Below are 17,353 nucleotides of genomic sequence, written 5' to 3' on the forward strand. Positions count from 1 at the left end.
ATTGCAAACTACCAGGTTAGTACGCAAAATAAATTCTATTAGCGACTCTCCCCTTGCATTAGTATCACTACTTCCCCAAATACTATGATGTGCATTTGCATCGCATCCCATAATGAGTTTTGTCTTTGTTTTTAGTGACTCCTCAACTAAGGTCTTAACGGCACACGGATGAAAAAGACTGTTTTTCATATGTTTGGCTATAAACATTATATGTTTGGAACACAAATTTTTAAACACAATATTTTTGAGTGCAAGCATATAATGTTCATAAACTAGCATAACATGTTTGGGACATATATGTTAATATGTTAGAACATATTATGTTTGGGACATAAAATGTTTTTTAATATAATATGCTTGGATGCAAACATATATTAATTTAGAAATAGCCTATAAACATATATGTGTTTAGTAGCTTGGAGCGCTATTTAACAGGGAGCGATATTGAATTAAGTTGGTGGTTGTTATTACAAAATTAACATTTTGTTATTTTTCCTTGGGCAATTGATCAGCTACTTCTTTGATCCTTACAAACTGTGTGGTCCGCTGTTCGAATCCCCGTCCGGCAAAAGGTAAAATTAAAATAAAATAAAAATCATACAATTGAATATTTTCTTCTACAATGTTTGTATTACAGAAAAAGGTGCTAAGAACTAAAAAAATCTCGTGGAAGTGAGAAAGATGTGGGGGAATATACAATTGGGCAGAAACAAAATTTTGAGCATTCAGGTCGAAAACGTATGTTGTTAGCACCTATATTACCTGTTTATGTTTAAGTTCGAGTAAAGATTAATTGGACTTAATAGTGTTCGTTAGAATTTGTATACTACTTTTTGGTACATCCCTGCCAGAGTAGAAATGTCATAATTTGAATATTAATTTATCTTGTCAAAAGCCCCGCCTTCCGCCATCTTGGTTGAGAGCATCTCTCACTTTACTTGTTATCGATAAGCCAATTGGTGCGGTTGCAAATTTATCCATATCGTTGGAAATTATAGGTAATATTGTTTACCATTAATTATAATAGAAAACACCTTAATAAAACCTTCTGCTCTTGTTATATATTGAAAATATTAAACTATCGTGTTTTTATTTTTCTCTATATTTCCATACTTTTCGCATTCGGCGAACATTTTGATCCATTCGTACCGGATAATTGGACTTCGGAGTGGAAGAATTGGTTTAACCGGTGTTTTTCTTGGTTTTTGTTATAGACACAGTCCACCTGACCTGGTCATCAATTTCACCTTAAACTCAAACCAATCAGTTCATCATCCTCAACATCTGTTTCATCGTTTTATAAGGTAAGTGCAGTGCATTTTCCCTTATAAAGTGAGTTCGCGGTCGGTGCAACAACAAATATAGTGGTCGTCCGTCCATTTAAAGAAAAAAAAAGGTTGTTTTACAACGCTACGCGATCGGTTTTTATTATAAATATTCCTAAAAGTGGTGTACAAGTTCAGTGATATCAGTGAATATTAGTGTTTTTTTTATTTAAAGTGGTTTAATTGCCTTTATTTGCGTGAAAATATCGTTTTTCATTGTTTTTAAGTAAATTTTCATTTGCCGACGGCAAAACGCATTCAAGGTTTTTGTTTTTGTATTTCCATTTTGACGTCTGTGCAAATAATTTCGGAGAGAAATAACTTAAAGTACATATTTTCACCACTTTCGTACACTAATATTCACTATACACATATATCACTCTCTTTGTTTCGTATATTCACCACTTTTTCGCGTTTTCTGTGCTGAAATTTCATTTATTAATTGTTGTTTCGTTCATTTGCATACATTTGAGAACATACAAAAGCTTTTATTTTGTTTTGTTCTCATCAGTGTTGCGCTCTTAGTCGATTGCTATAGTATAGTGACTAATCGGGCACATCTCGTACTATCGTGTTATCGGATATCGATCATCATTTGAATTCTTAAGGGGGCTATACACTACGTGTAATTCCCACATTAGAATTCAAGTTGAATTCAAAGGTTTGAATATTTCCCGGTTGGAATCGGGGCTTGAATTAAAACTCGGTATATTTTGAAACTTTTACGCTCTCACACTGAGAGAAATTATTCGATCATTCAAATATTTGGTAAATTTTGAATATTTATTGGACAGGTATTTATTATTATTGATTTATTTATACCTTTGTTTATTATTATTATTATTATAATTTTTCTTGTGTCAAGCGTTCGGGGGTAATATTTTGTGCACCCTACATTCAGTATTTTCGGTTTCTGGGAACGTTTGATCTTTTGTCGGATTTTCGCGAGTTGTGGACTCGAATTAATCTTTGTAACTCGAGTTACTTTTGCGTATTTTGCTATTTTTATTGAACGGAACCTTGTCTGAGTTTGGTAATTTTATTGGCCGTTGCTTCTTGGCTATATTGTAATTTCGTATTTGGTTACATTCTTCAATTTGGTAGTTGAACGTAAAGTTAGAATGTCTGTATCTCCCTTTGATCGCTTTATTCGCGTTTCGGACGCTCTTATTAAATTCCACGCCCATTTTAATGCCATGAAAGATGAGGAGTTAGACGTCTATAGCCTCGAGATTCGAAGTGAGGAATTGGGGAAGTTGTGGACAAAGGTTCAGGATTGCTTTGAGGAATGCGTGGCTAGTTTACAGGGTGCCGGAACAACGCAAACGAGCGATATTGAATCGGTGGACGGGAAATATGACGCGTCCCATCAGGCTTATATGAATTGTTTGTCCGCGATAAATCGAAAATTGGGCCAGTTTCGTCGGTCACGTAGATCATCGATCACTTCGTCTGCGTCTTCGGTCGTTGCAGCATCGAGACGGAGTATCGGGTCTCATAAATCGACTCAAGGATCCGAAGCGATTTGGGCTAATAACGCGACTACTTCGATACCGGCTGATCGGGATGGGCAGTCGCTGCCTAATGGCAAAGCCGGGTTTAGGGGTGAAGTGGCCGTTAGTGGCCCTCCACTTTGTGATATGGTTCACAATTTGGCGTTGCCACCGTGCGATACGGATGTATTTGAGGGCAATTTTCTAGACTGGCCTACATTCCGGGATTTGTTTCAAGCAGTTTATGTTAACAATTCAAGATTAACGGACGTCGAGCGTTTGTGTCATCTTGTGCGGAAGACCAGTGGCGAAGCTAGGGAAATTGTCTCGAAGTTTCCGCTGACACATCGAAGTTTTGCCCTCGCGTGGAAGGCCCTCGTTGATGCATACGACAATAAGCGGGTTCTAGTTCACAATCAACTTAAGTCTCTCTTTGCAATTTCGGCAGTATCGGTAGAGACAAGTGCGGGTTTGAAATCGATTCAACGTGGAATCAATGGCTGTCTTTCGGCATTGAATACGTACGAAGTTTCGACCGATAATTGGGACCAGATACTCGTTTTTATTTGCCTTCAACGTTTGCCGCGGCTCACACAGACTCTTTGGGAGCAGAGTGTTAGGGACAAATCAGCCCTTTCGTCGTGGGCGGATTTAGACGCTTTTTTGTCCGAAAGGGTTCGTACGTTGATGTGTTTGCATGATTTGCGGGAAGACACGTCTTCGAAGCGTTCTCAGGAAAAGAAGGTAAAAGCGCATTTTACCAATGCGTCTTCTTCTAAATCGTCGCGTGCTTCGTCGGAATCTAAGTGCGTTATTTGTCCTAAACATAATCATAGACTTTCGGCTTGCGTTAAATTTGGTAAACTCTCGGTATCGGAACGTTACATAGTGGTAAAACGTAACCGGTTGTGCTTGAATTGCTTAATGAAAGGTCATGAGATGAAGGATTGTCCAAGACAATATTCGTGTGCAAAATGTAATTCGAGACATCATTCGCTATTGCATCGCGATTCTACGCCGTCTAATAGCGCGACTTCGGCGACGGGTTCGACCAACACCTTGTCGAGTTCAGCGGCTAGTTTTCAACCGAGAACTATGCCTTCGGTTGATCAGCCGCAACCTTCTACCTCGTCGGCGTGCCTACCTCGCCAGGCATTTCATACGACGCAAAATAGGGCCGTGCTTTTGGGAACTGCGATGATTAATATCATGCACGATGGGGTTTCATATCCGGCACGCACTTTGATTGACCCCGCTTCAGAATCTTCGTTTCTGACGGAACGCTTTCGAAATCGGGTGAAACTACCGGTTCACGCGGCTAATGTTACAATTTCGGGGGTAAATAGCGCAATTTCGGCCAAATCGAGTAAAATGTGTAATTTGAAAATCGGATCTCCACTCAACGCGTCGGTTTTGTTGGAAACTATGGCTATAGTGCTCCAATCTATATCCGGGAATTTACCTTCCTTTACGGTGTCGCAGGAAGTTTTGTCTCAGATTCCGGATATTCGCTTAGCTGATCCGAATCTTTTCGTGTCGAGACCGGTCGATATTCTACTAGGCGCTGACTTGTACCCGAGAATACTATTAGAATTACGTTCGGACAACGCGCAGAGATTCGGAAGGTAGATATATAGTTACACTTCCGCTAAAGGAAGAGCTCGGTCCTCGTGGATATTTGGGTGAGTCCCGAACAACTGCTTTGAGGCAATTTTATCGTAATGAATCGTCATTATCGAAAAGGCCGGACGTGAAATCAGTTTATGATAGTGTTGTTAAAGAATATTTGCATTTGGATCACATGAGGCCAGTATCCGCCATTTCTGCAAGTGATACACTTTCGTGTTATCTTCCACATCATCCTGTCATTAACCTCGAGAAGAAGACTTCCAAACTTCGCGTCGTATTTAATGCGTCTAATAAAACGTCCAACGGGAATAGTCTTAACGATATCCTTCACGTAGGTCCCACTTTGCAGCAGGACTTAGTCCTTCTTATTGTGCGATGGCGACTATTTAAATACGTGTTCAACTGCGATATTACACAGATGTATAGGCAGATTCGAGTGGACTCTTCTCATGCTCCGTTGCAGAGAATTGTTTTTAGGGATTCTCCGACAAGGACAGTCCAGGACTATGAACTACAAACGGTGACCTTCGGTGTAAACTGTGCACCATATCTCGCGATACGGACACTGTTACAGTTAGCTGAAGACACTGAGGAGGAGTTTCCACTCGCGGCCGATATATTACGTAAATGTATGTACGTTGATGACGTTTTGACCGGAACTCATGACCTTGAAACTGCGATAATGGCTCGGGATCAATTAATCGCGGCGCTTGCGACGGCTAAATTTGAACTGCGGAAATGGACATCGAATTATAGAGAAATTTTAGATTCACTACCGCCGGAATATTTGGTTGATGCTCAATTGCTGGCATTTGTCGAGGCTAGCAATTCGAAACCATTGGGTGTGAGATGGAATGCTCAATTGGATGCATTCTACTTCGCGGTCGAGCCTATAGCAAAAAGGTGTGGATACACTAAACGGGAAGTGTTGTCGGCTATCGCGAAATTATTCGACCCTGTCGGTTGGTTAGGTCCAGTGATAATTGTGGCAAAGATTATCATGCAGAAGGTTTGGCTTGATCGCGTCGGCTGGGATGAAATACTGCCTTCGGCAACGGCATCCGAGTGGGAAAAATTTGTAGATAGTTATCCGGATGTCAATTCGATAAATATTCCTCGGTGGATTCGTTACACACCGTGCACTTCGGCCGAGCTTCACGTATTTTCAGATGCCTCGGTTAAGGCATACGCGGGGGTAGTATATATTCGAGTTTTGGCCCCGAATGGCGAGATTGTCGTTAATTTGCTATCGTGCAAGACGAAAGTTGCTCCGTTGAAATCGGTTTCTTTGCCTCGTTTGGAGCTTTGCGGCGCTGTTTTAGCGTCCGAACTCGCAAGAACGGTCATTCGAGAAATCGGTATTGATTTTGGTCGAATTTATTGTTGGACGGATTCGACTATTGTACTAGCCTGGTTAAAGAAAACGCCTTCGGCTTGGACAACATTTGTCGCGAATAGGGTATGTCGCATTCAGGAGAACGTCGGTGGTACGAATTGGTATCATGTGAGGTCGGAGGATAATCCTGCTGATCTTGGCAGCCGCGGTGTGTCCCCTTCGGATTTGGCCGCCTCTCGACTTTGGTGGCATGGGCCTCAGTGGCTATCGTGTAGTCAATCGGAATGGCCGGTTCGTGACACTTCCTCTTTTGACACCGACGTAGAAATTCGGTCTGTGAAGGCACATGCTTCTTTCGTTAATTCATACGAGGATGTTCTCGATAGATTTTCTTCTCTGGATAGAGCGCTGCGTGTTATCTCATATGTTATGAGATTCTTTTATCGGACGCATCCCGCTCATAGGCGTGATTGTAGCTATGCGGATCACAGTTTATCATCGTCTGAGATTAGGGCAACTAAAAGTCGCTTGATAGTGCTTGCTCAAAAAATGAATTATGGTAATGAATATAAGGACTTGATGGATAGGTCTTCGTTAGGTACTGGCAGTTCACTTGTTTCTTTGAACCCGTTCCTTGATGAAATGGGTGTAATGCGGATGTATGGTCGTTTGAGCCGCTCGCCTATTCTTTCGTATTCGGAGCGGCACCCTATAATTTTGCCCTACAGCTGTCGATTCACGAAGCTTTTGGTGGAATTTGTTCATTTGATTTCCATTCATGGAGGAAATCAGTTGATGTTGCGTATTCTTCGTATAGAATACTGGATACCTCGGGTGAGGAATCTTATTCGTTCGGTTATACATAGGTGTAAACCATGTCTTTTGGAGAGGAAACGGGTTTGTAGTCAGGTGATGGCTCCTCTTCCTCCGGAAAGAACTGTTCTCGACAGACCTTTTACTACGACTGGCGTAGACTATGCAGGCCCCTTTGAGGTGAAGTCGTTCACCGGACGTTATTGTCGCATAACTAAAGGTTATGTGTGCGTTTTCGTGTGTTTTGCTACTAGGGCGATTCATTTGGAAGCGGTTTCCGACTTGTCGACTGCCGGCTTTCTTGCGGCATTTCATAGGTTTGTTGCTCGTCGGGGTTGTCCTGCGACCATTTTCTCGGACAATGGGACAAATTTTGTGGGTGCGTCGCGTGAGCTTGAACGAAATTTCCGGGATGTAATTAGGGGAAGCAGTGATGTCGTGTCCTCTAAGTTTGCACACCAGGGCCTATCGTGGCGATTTATCCCAGCTGGTGCGCCTCATATGGGAGGCCTTTGGGAAGCTGGGGTGAAGAGTTTTAAGTTGCATTTCAGAAGGCAAATAGGGAATGTTCGTTTCACGTTTGAAGAGTTTTCGACGGTGTTGGCTCGTATTGAGGCTTGTTTGAATTCAAGACCTCTTTGTCCCCAATCGGATAACCCGCAGGAGCTTGACGCTTTGACACCGGGTCATTTTCTTATAGGTGCCCCTCTACTCGCCCCTGCTGAGCCAGTTATAACCGAACAGCCTCTTTCGTTGGTGAATCGGTTTCGTAAGGTACAGGCTCTTGCACAACAGTTTTGTGTACGTTGGAAAGAGGAATATTTGAAGAATCTGCATATGAGATATAAGTGGAAATTTCCTCAGCGCGATGTTATGGTAAATGACCTAGTCGTTATTCGTCATGAACAGCTTCCACCAACTTCTTGGAAATTAGGTCGAGTCGTGTCGGTTCACCCGGGCGTAGATGGTCACATTCGGGTCGCGGATATACGTACGGAGAATGGCGTTGTAAGACGACCTATAGCTAAGTTGGTCTCATTGACCGACACTTCGGCGAACTCTTTGTAATTCGTATATTTTCTCGCAGTATCATGGAAAATACCTCGTGCTTCGCTGACGACTTGGAAAATTTCGAGGTTATTATGGATCAATCGGATGATGATACTGCGTGCCCCCTTGATATGTCGGCGGTCGAACGGGCATTGTTGGAGGAGCCGATGGCGATACCGTCGCCTGCCATTCCGGAGGTTCAGCTATCGCCCCAAGAAATTGAGAGTCCACCTCCGGTAGTTGTGGATGAGCCCGTGGTGGCGCCGGCTGTAGTAGAGGCTACTGATGTTGGTCGAACTCCTGCTCCATTGGTTTGCAGGGTTTGTGGAGGTCGTCACGCATTGCGGCGGTGTCGGAAGTTCCTCTCTCTTTCGATTGAGAAGAGGATACGTATGGTGGTACGACATCGCTATTGCTACAGATGTCTAGCACAGACCCACCAGTCGAAGGATTGTCCTAGCCGGCGTAGGTGCCCCAGTTGCTCCGGGGACCACAATGTTTTGTTACACGCTGCGGCTGTGGCGCCTCGAATTGAACATGGGAGCTCGAGGTCTGCTCAGCGGATTCGTAGTGGGAGCCATACGAATCGTCCGTCCGATCTTGCTGTGGCACGGTCATATTCCGATTTTGGCGGCGTCGGAGTTCTGCCTCTGCAGAATGTCGTTACTCTGGCGCCCAGCCTCGTAGTCCGCGTGTCCCCCCATGGTGTGTCCGTTCCGGTCCGTGCAGTAATCGACAACTGCGCGCGCCAAAGCCAAATCTGTCGTTCTATGGTCGAGAACTTAGGGCTACCGGTTACAAATATTGAGGGGGTCCAATTTTGCCGGTTGACAGTATCGTCCGCTTATGATCTAGAGCAGCGACTGACGTTTACTGCTCGTGTGCACGATCTAGGTCGTGTGTTGACCCCCGCCGAAGCCGTGCCAGAACGGATCAAGGAATCCTTTTTGGGATTACCTTTGGCAGATCCGCAATTTTACCGAGTGGGACGGGTTGCGATCGTTTTTGGTCCTGAGGTGTATGGGCGAATCATAACACATAGGGTGTATACGTCGCCCGGTCTCCCGGTGGCTCATTATACAATCTTCGGTTGGGTTCTGTCCGGGTTGTGTAACTGCTAGGGTAAATGCGCGAGAGCCCCCCTTTTGGGTTCTAACGGCCCCCTTTTGGCCATCGTTTTATTGTATCTCTTCGCGAGAGCCCCCTTTTTGGGGTTCTAACGGGTCCCCTTTTGACCCATCGATATATTGTCGCGAGAGCCCCCCTTTTGGGTTCTACCAGGTCCCCTTCTGACCTTACGTAATTATTTTTATTAGTTTTTTTTTTTATCTAGTCTTAGGTTGAATTTGAAAAGATAAATGAATTAATAAATTGGATTTATGGTAAATGAACTGAAAAAAACTCACTTTGCACTGCACTTAGCCTCATTTTGTATTTTAAGTTTAGTTTTAGTTACAACATACCTTGATGTTGCAAGGCGGCCGGCAATGTTTAAGTTCGAGTAAAGATTAATTGGACTTAATAGTGTTCGTTAGAATTTGTATACTACTTTTTGGTACATCCCTGCCAGAGTAGAAATGTCATAATTTGAATATTAATTTATCTTGTCAAAAGCCCCGCCTTCCGCCATCTTGGTTGAGAGCATCTCTCACTTTACTTGTTATCGATAAGCCAATTGGTGCGGTTGCAAATTTATCCATATCGTTGGAAATTATAGGTAATATTGTTTACCATTAATTATAATAGAAAACACCTTAATAAAACCTTCTGCTCTTGTTATATATTGAAAATATTAAACTATCGTGTTTTTATTTTTCTCTATATTTCCATACTTTTCGCATTCGGCGAACAGTTTATTTTCATAATTCATTATGATTGTAAATATATAAATAAATAAATAAATAAAATTTTGAGCACAATATTGTTTGGGAGAATTTTTTTTTAAGCATATAATATTTTTGGATGTAAAATGCTTCCAAACATATTATATGTTCACATAATAACATATTGTTTTTTGGAAGACAACATTATTGAATTTGGATGCAAAAATACAAAATGTTTGGAACTTAGACTACCCAAACATATATTGTTTAGACCAATATGCTTTCAAACATATTATATATTGGAAGAGATCAAACATATAAATGTTTGGGCAATAGCCAAAAATGTATATGCTTGAAGCAAAATATGTTTGGGAGTATATGTTACAGAAGCGATTTTTTGTGAGCGTGCACAGGGTGGCATATCCCTATCATGTCCCATGTAGACCGAAGATACCCAATATTTGCATGTGGATATCTCTAGACTGGCTACGACAGTGTCTGCATTGCTCAATGAAGGAAGCAGAAACAAGTTTAGTTCGTTTTTAGCAATTATACATGCTCGATTTATATCGTTACCGGTATTATGCAAAAGTTTGAAACCCGGAGTGCTTAATTCACAGATCTTGTTCTTATATATGTATGGTTCTTGAATAAGAACTATATCTATGTCTCCTTTCATCAGGAGAACTTTTAAGGCAGCACAAGCGGCCTTACAATGGTGAAGATTTATCTGGAGGAACCGTAAAACCATCCAAATTTTCAACCACCGTCACATCAGCCGCTTCAATTGAGTCATCAAGGGCTTCCTCTTCACAGATCTCGGTGACTCTCGCAACAATCCGCGGTTCAGCTTTGGTGAGGCTTGAGCCTGTAGAAACTTCCCGCATATGATTTTCGCCATAGTCTGCAGGTTTTATGTCTCCTTCGGCTTCGCTAGGAGATTTTTTCACTGCTGACTCTACCGGAGGCTTGTCCGTTTCGGTATCCTTTGGCTGATCGCTTTTGTATACCTTCATATGGATATCATGAAAGCCATAACTTACGCGTCCTTGGGTCTGGGCTAGATGTGGCAGCGACTCTATGTTTAATATAAACACCGCATGTCGTCTTGGTCCATCCACCTCATCCAAACGACCAACCTTCCAATCGGCGGTTGGAAGATCTGGGTTACATTCTTTTAGTCTCTCTAGTATTGACTCAGGATCAGGAGGGTTTGCCAGTATCCATGCATGTGCTCTAGGTTTAGCCGGTATGTCTTTTTTATCAACTAACTCCAAAGCGGCTCCTTCCCAAACTTCACCAATTAGCATCAATGCAGCTTTAAAGCAATCCATAGACCTCTGGTCTGCAAAAGCTATTAACTTATATCGTCCTTGATACCATCCAGCATCTTGCTGTCGAGGACTTGGTCCGGGAAACCTTTTTCGCACCTCTGAGTAGACACCAGACATCGCGTTCTCAATTTCCCCCTATTTTTGCCTTGGAATCATACCGTCCAATGCTCCTTTAATTATAATAGCCATCAAAAGGCTGTCTTTTGCAACTGAGGCAAACGATCTTTGATCCCGTTTAGAGGATGGTAGCTCATCCAGTGATCGTTCCCTTTTTCCAGCTTCAAGAATTCCTTGAGCCCATTTTAAGGAATCGCTTTGCTTAGCCGACAACGTGCTTGGGTCGACTGATCCTAATTTCTTTAGGTTAAACAAAGCATTTCTTCGTTCCTTGAATCTCTTTCGAGAGGGATTGCCTCCTTTTGATGTCGTCACCTTAGAAAAGGTTCGACTTGCCAAAGTGTCACCGCCAGTCGACCCGTCTACAGGTCGACTAATTGGGCCTGACTCTTGGTCGCTGCCCAAATTTATAACTTCAGTCGTTACCCGTCCACTGGGCCCTGAAGTTAGCAACCCAGTGGATGACTTTGAATTTCGCTGCATGGTGGTTTATTATTTCCACCACACGTGAAATTCGTAATAAGTACTTATTACGATGAAATACTCCGCTATTAGAAAACACGTCCGTTCAGTTCGACGGTTGTTAGTTAATTCGTGCAACGGCTGTTGAAATGGAGGACTTCCGTCCTATGACAAGCCCGTGGTAAAATCATAGCTTCTGCGCCAATTTTGCACCACTTCCGAATCCAAAAAGAACATTTTCACTACTTTTTTGGCGGCGTTTTTTTTTTGCTGGGATGTTCAACCGTTCTGGACAACAAAGGGTCCGCAAATAAGTGCTAATGTAGCACTACGGCTTTATGAAACAATATTCAGTACTATCTTTTAGTATCTACACTCAAAAAAAAGTGAACTCTCTATTTCACTAAAGCCACTTTAACTTTATTTTAGTTCATGGAATTATTATGTTTAGAGAAAGTTTTCATTTCTTTAATAATTTTTGTGTACGTTAGTTAAATTAACTAAACCCGAGGAAAAAAATATACTCCAATGAAGCATAAAGATGAACTAAATTTATGTCTTCCACAAAATAGTTCAGAATTTCTTAAAATTTGTAAATTTTACCAAAAATGCGTCCATCATGAACTTCGTATGTCACTAAAGACATTCTTGCAATTTTGAACTCCAAGTTTTTCCATCAAACTACAAAATTTTCTTTAACAAGTGAAAAAACTTAATTATGTCTAATAAATTTTCTTGAATTTGTCGAAAAATGTGTATTTGTTTTTATGACATCGGCGTGATGCTAACGTTTGTAATACTGTTTAGTTAAATTTTTCTACAAATATTCAAAATTTTCTAAAATTAACCGAAAGTTTTCTTCCTGGTGGGTTCACTGTTTTTTCAGTGTATTTAGTTTTATTTAATTAATTAATAGGTTTAAACTTTCATGAAGTGTCCTTATTTTTTTTTCACACGTAAATCATGTCAATTTATAACAAATCGCAAAAAATACAAACTACTCGTACAATAGTAACAAAAATGTTGTTTCTCATTTTGTCTCTACCTTTTAAGAAAGAATGAATCGTTTACAAAAGAGAGAATTTTGGATTTTTTTGTTCGGTTTTTAATGTTATCTAAATGTGGGAGGACACTGTCCCTATTATTTTTCACATAACTGTATGTTGGCACAACATACCAAATTTAAATCGAATCGGTTGAAATTTGCTCTTCCAAAAACTTCCGAAGTAAAGTCTGGGGATATGTTTATATAGGGTCTATACCAAAAAATTGCTCGATATGACCCATTTGCAATACCATCGGATCTACACTAAACAAACTATTTCTGTCAAGTTTCAAGTGATTCAGAATTTCACCACGAATCAGAACATATTTACTTTATGGGTATTAATTGCAACATCATCATCCCATTTTGCACCAAAAAAAATAAAAGAGATTTTAATTTGGCGACACAACACAAGTCGTTACGGTATTCCATCGCGTAGTTTTGGCTTTCCATATGATATATATTAGAAAAATACGCTTTTCACACGGACGAAAAAGACTGTTTTTCATATGTTTGGGTATAAACATTATATGTTTGGAACTCAAATTTTTAAACACAATATTTTTGAGTGCAAACATATAATGTTCATAAACTAGCATAATATGTTTGGGACATATATGTTAATATGTTAGAACATATTATGTTTGGGACATAAAATGATTGCAAATATAATATGCTTGGATTCAAACATATATTAATTTAGAAATAGCCCATAAACATATATGTGTTTACAAAGAGAGACAAAGTGTATGCTGGAAGTAAAATAATGAAAGTAACCAATTGGCGCATTACAAATATATATACACAAACAAAATTTCATTGAATATAGGCAAAATACTACGTGTGAATATAAACAAGTATAAATTTACATATTATGAGTAAACATATATATGTTGTGATATAAGACTTCGCCAAAAATTGTATATGCTTAAGTAAAATATTAAAATGAGTATTCGGAGAGAAAATTCATTCGGAACCAAGATAAAATATATTTGAAAACCAGTAAGGAAAGTCTAAAGTCGGGCGGGGCCGACTATATTATACCCTGCACCACTTTGTAGATCTAAATTTTCGATACCATATCACATCCGTCAAATGTGTTTGGGGCTATATATAAAGGTTTGTCCCAAATACATACATTTAAATATCACTCGATCTGGAAGAATTTGATAGACTTCTACAAAATCTATAGACTCAAAATTTAACTCGGCTAATGCACTAGGGTGGAACACAATGTTAGTAAAAAATAAAAAAATATGGGAAACATTTAAATCTGAAGCAATTTTAAGGAAACTTTGCAAAAGTTTATTTATGATTTATCGCTCGATATATATGTATTTTAGTTTAGGAAAATTAGAGTCATTTTTACAACTTTGCGACTAAGCAGTGGCAATTTTACAAGGAAATTGTTGGTATTTTGACCATTTTTGTCGAAATCAGAAAAACATATATATGGGAGCTATATCTAAATCTGAACCGATTTCAACCAAATTTGGCACGCATAGCAAAAATGCTAATTATACTCTCTGTGCAAAATTTCAACTAAATCGGAGTTAAAAATTGGCCTCTGTGGTCATATGAGTGTAAATCGGGCGAAAGCTATATATGGGAGATATATCTAAATCTGAACCGATTTCAACCAAATTTGGCACGCATAGCTACAATGCTAATTCTACTCCCTGTGCAAAATTTCAACTAAATCGGAGTTAAAAATTGGCCTTTGTGGTCATATGAGTGTAAATCGGGCGAAAGCTATATATGGGAGATATATCCAAATCTGAACCGATGTCAACCAAATTTGGCACGCAGAGTTAAAATGCTAATTCTACTCCCTGTGCAAAATTTCAACCAAATCGGAGTTAAAAATTGGCCTCTTTGGGCAAATGAGTGTAAATCGGGCGAAAGCTATATATGAGAGCTATATCTAAATCTGAACCGATTTGGCTGGTATTTCGCAAGTTTTTCGAGACCCATAAAATATTCGGATGTACGGAATTTGAGGAAGATCGGTTGATATACACGCCAATTATGACCAGATCGGCGAAAAATATATATGGCAGCTATATCTAAATCTGAACCGAATCAATAGGGATCGTCTTTGAGCCGAAACAGGACCCTATACCAAATTTTAGGACAATCGGACTAAAACTGCGAGCTGTACTTTGCACACAAAAATACATCAACAGACAGACAGACAGACAGACAGACAGGCAGACAGACAGACGGACAGACAGACGGACAGACAGACGGACGGACATCGCTAAATCGACTCAGAATTTAATTCTAAGCCGATCCGTATACTAAAAGGTTGGTCTATGATTACTCCTTCTTGGCGTTACATACAAATGCACAAACTTATTATACCCTGTACCACAGTAGTGGTGAAGGGTATAAAAAGAGCATGAGTTTTGTTTATCATTTTCGCATTACGGGCACAATTTTTTTGTTTTGTTCAAACAAAGGTAATTAAAGGGATCTTCATAAAAACTAACGAAAGGGCACTATACACTGAACAAAAAGCATGTCCGGTTCCAAAGATTGTGTCTCCACTTTAACAATTTTGGTATTGATTCCGAACCAAAGAAGCGGAGAATACAAGTATTTAAGGATGCTTTTAAGACACAATTCTCTTTTAAATGGGGTTTTGTGTACTTAACTCTACGAAACACATTTCAATTTTTCGCTTTTTCAGCTTTTTTTCATATGCTATAAAATGTCCGTTAAAAACAAGACTTCCAGTAGAAATTATGCTATGTTTCAAGTAAAAAATGTCTTTAAAATAAAGTATTGAAAAACATATTAATGATTTTTGCCTTGTAGTCAAGATAAAAAAATGCAACAAATTTAAAGACAGTTTCATTAATTTTAAAGAAATTTTCTGAATTATTAAAGTCAAGTTGACCTTAGTCCAAAAAATTTGTTCTTTCATGTTATAATACCCATTTTTAAGCCAAATCACTTAATTATAACGACAACACGACTTCATTGAAAGTATCGACCTTTGAACATGGAAAAAACTTTATATTAGAGAAATGCGTCTTCTAAGCTAAGCAAAAGTTGTATTCTTATTTTAAGGACATGAACTCTTTGGCCTCACGACAATATTTTTTCAGTGCACTCTTTTTAGAGTTGTGAAAGTAAAATGAAAACAGCACGAAACAGTGAAAAATTAAACAGTAAGATCTATAAAAACAAAAAAAAAAACATTAGTTCCTCTTTATTAGTGAGTAGTCCAAGAGGAGTTAACGGATTTTTTCGAAAATAAAAGCGGGCATTGAGTTCGAGTTTTGCCGCTAAAATTATTTCTCATTTTAGCGGCAAAACCAGAATAACATTACAACTTTTTCCGGTAAATTGTATTATAACATGGTGGGGAAAATCCAAAGCAACAACTGAATAAGTTTATTTTCTTTAAAAGAAATTATTAAAGAAAAGTAAAAGGGTAAACATGGTCATTTTAACGCGATAATACCAATTTATACCGGCCTTAAGAATTAAATTAAGTACAAAATTATTCGTTAATAAAAATTCATATTTATTTGTGTTTCTAAATTAATGGTGTTACATGCTAGCAAACAATTGTTCACACCAAAATAAATTTATGTGCTGTTGTAAAATTACTGTTTAGAATTTAAATATAATGTGCTTTTGAATGGTTATGGTTAACCTTAGGTTTGGATGGAAAAATATTTTTATGTACTCGAATTCACGTTCTTCTTTTGTAAGAGTTTATGAATTTCTTCGAAAATTTTAAACTTGTATACAAAAACCTTTATTTGTTACACAATTTTTATTTTTGCAATAAAAAAATAATATTTGATTTGAGCTCAGTCCATTTCGTTTATATCAAGCATTTTTCTTTTCTGACTTTATGTCTTTTATAAAACACACTTTACAATTTCGTAGTAAAAATTTAAAATAATAGTATGTAACGCTGAACACCTTTTCGGGAACTTCCGAACGAATCTGGAATATATGTTAAAAAATATATTAAAAAAAAAATGGTGTTGGTCGAAGCAGGGATCGAACCCAGGACCCCTGTCACGCAAGGTGGACGACCAACCACTGCTCCACGCTGCCAACAAATGTATGTTTAACAATGTTATGTTGTTAAACAATGTTATGTTTGCATCGGCTCGTGGGCGCCGCAAGCTATGCTATATAAATATAACTTATAACGATAATTATCTCTTGATGACCATAACAGCTACGTAGCCCAGTGGTTAGTGTACTGGCTTACAAACTGTGTGATGCGCTGTTCGAATCCACGTCCGGCAAAAGGTAAAATTGAAAAAAAAATTATAAAATTTAATAATTTCTTCTACAATGTTTGTATTACAGAAAAGGTGCTAAGAACTAAAAAAACTCATGGAATTAGGCAGAAAAAAAAATTTTTTGAGCACAATATTCTTTGGGAGAAAATTCTTCTCAGCATATAATATTTTTGGGTCCAAAATGCCTCCAAACATATTATATGTTCACATAATAACATATACACGCACAGAAAACCCATGTTTGGACATGGTTGCCGCATGCATTTAATGCTTATCTAGAGCATGTAATTGCCGCGAAAACGATATATTTTGTCTTTGTAAAAATAGTTTTCGAGCGGAGAAAAATGTATGGTGGCAATAAGCATTTGAATGGTTCTCAATTATCGCAAACATGTTCTATCATTTGAATGATAGAATTTGAGACCATTAAATGGTCGGGAAAATCATGTACTTGACCATTCAATTTTTTTACTTTTTTTGCAGGGAAAAAGTATTTTTATAGGTTACGTATAGACATGTCTAGAACCATTACATGGCCATAAAGACCATGTACATTGTTTTCGTGACCATTTACTTTTTTAATTTTTTTGTAGCGAAAAGAATTTTATAAAAACATTGACAGGTATACACGATTTTCATTTTGCGCATCAGT

At 38.9% G+C, this 17,353-nt stretch overlaps 1 protein-coding gene across 1 annotated transcript; it reads left to right on the forward strand.

Moving 5' to 3' along the window:
* Positions 1–951: 951 nt before the first annotated feature.
* On the forward strand, positions 952–8,767 carry LOC142235430 (uncharacterized). The gene is made up of 3 exons (XM_075306682.1): positions 952–998; positions 1,215–1,304; positions 7,684–8,767. Exon 3 carries the CDS (start codon positions 7,688–7,690, stop codon positions 8,765–8,767), a length of 1,080 nt encoding a protein of 359 aa, XP_075162797.1. The 5' UTR covers positions 952–998; positions 1,215–1,304; positions 7,684–7,687.
* The last annotated feature ends 8,586 nt before the right edge of the window (positions 8,768–17,353 follow it).

This window comes from Haematobia irritans, chromosome 4, assembly GCF_050003625.1.
Source record: "Haematobia irritans isolate KBUSLIRL chromosome 4, ASM5000362v1, whole genome shotgun sequence".
Classification (NCBI taxonomy): Eukaryota; Metazoa; Arthropoda; class Insecta; order Diptera; family Muscidae; genus Haematobia; species Haematobia irritans.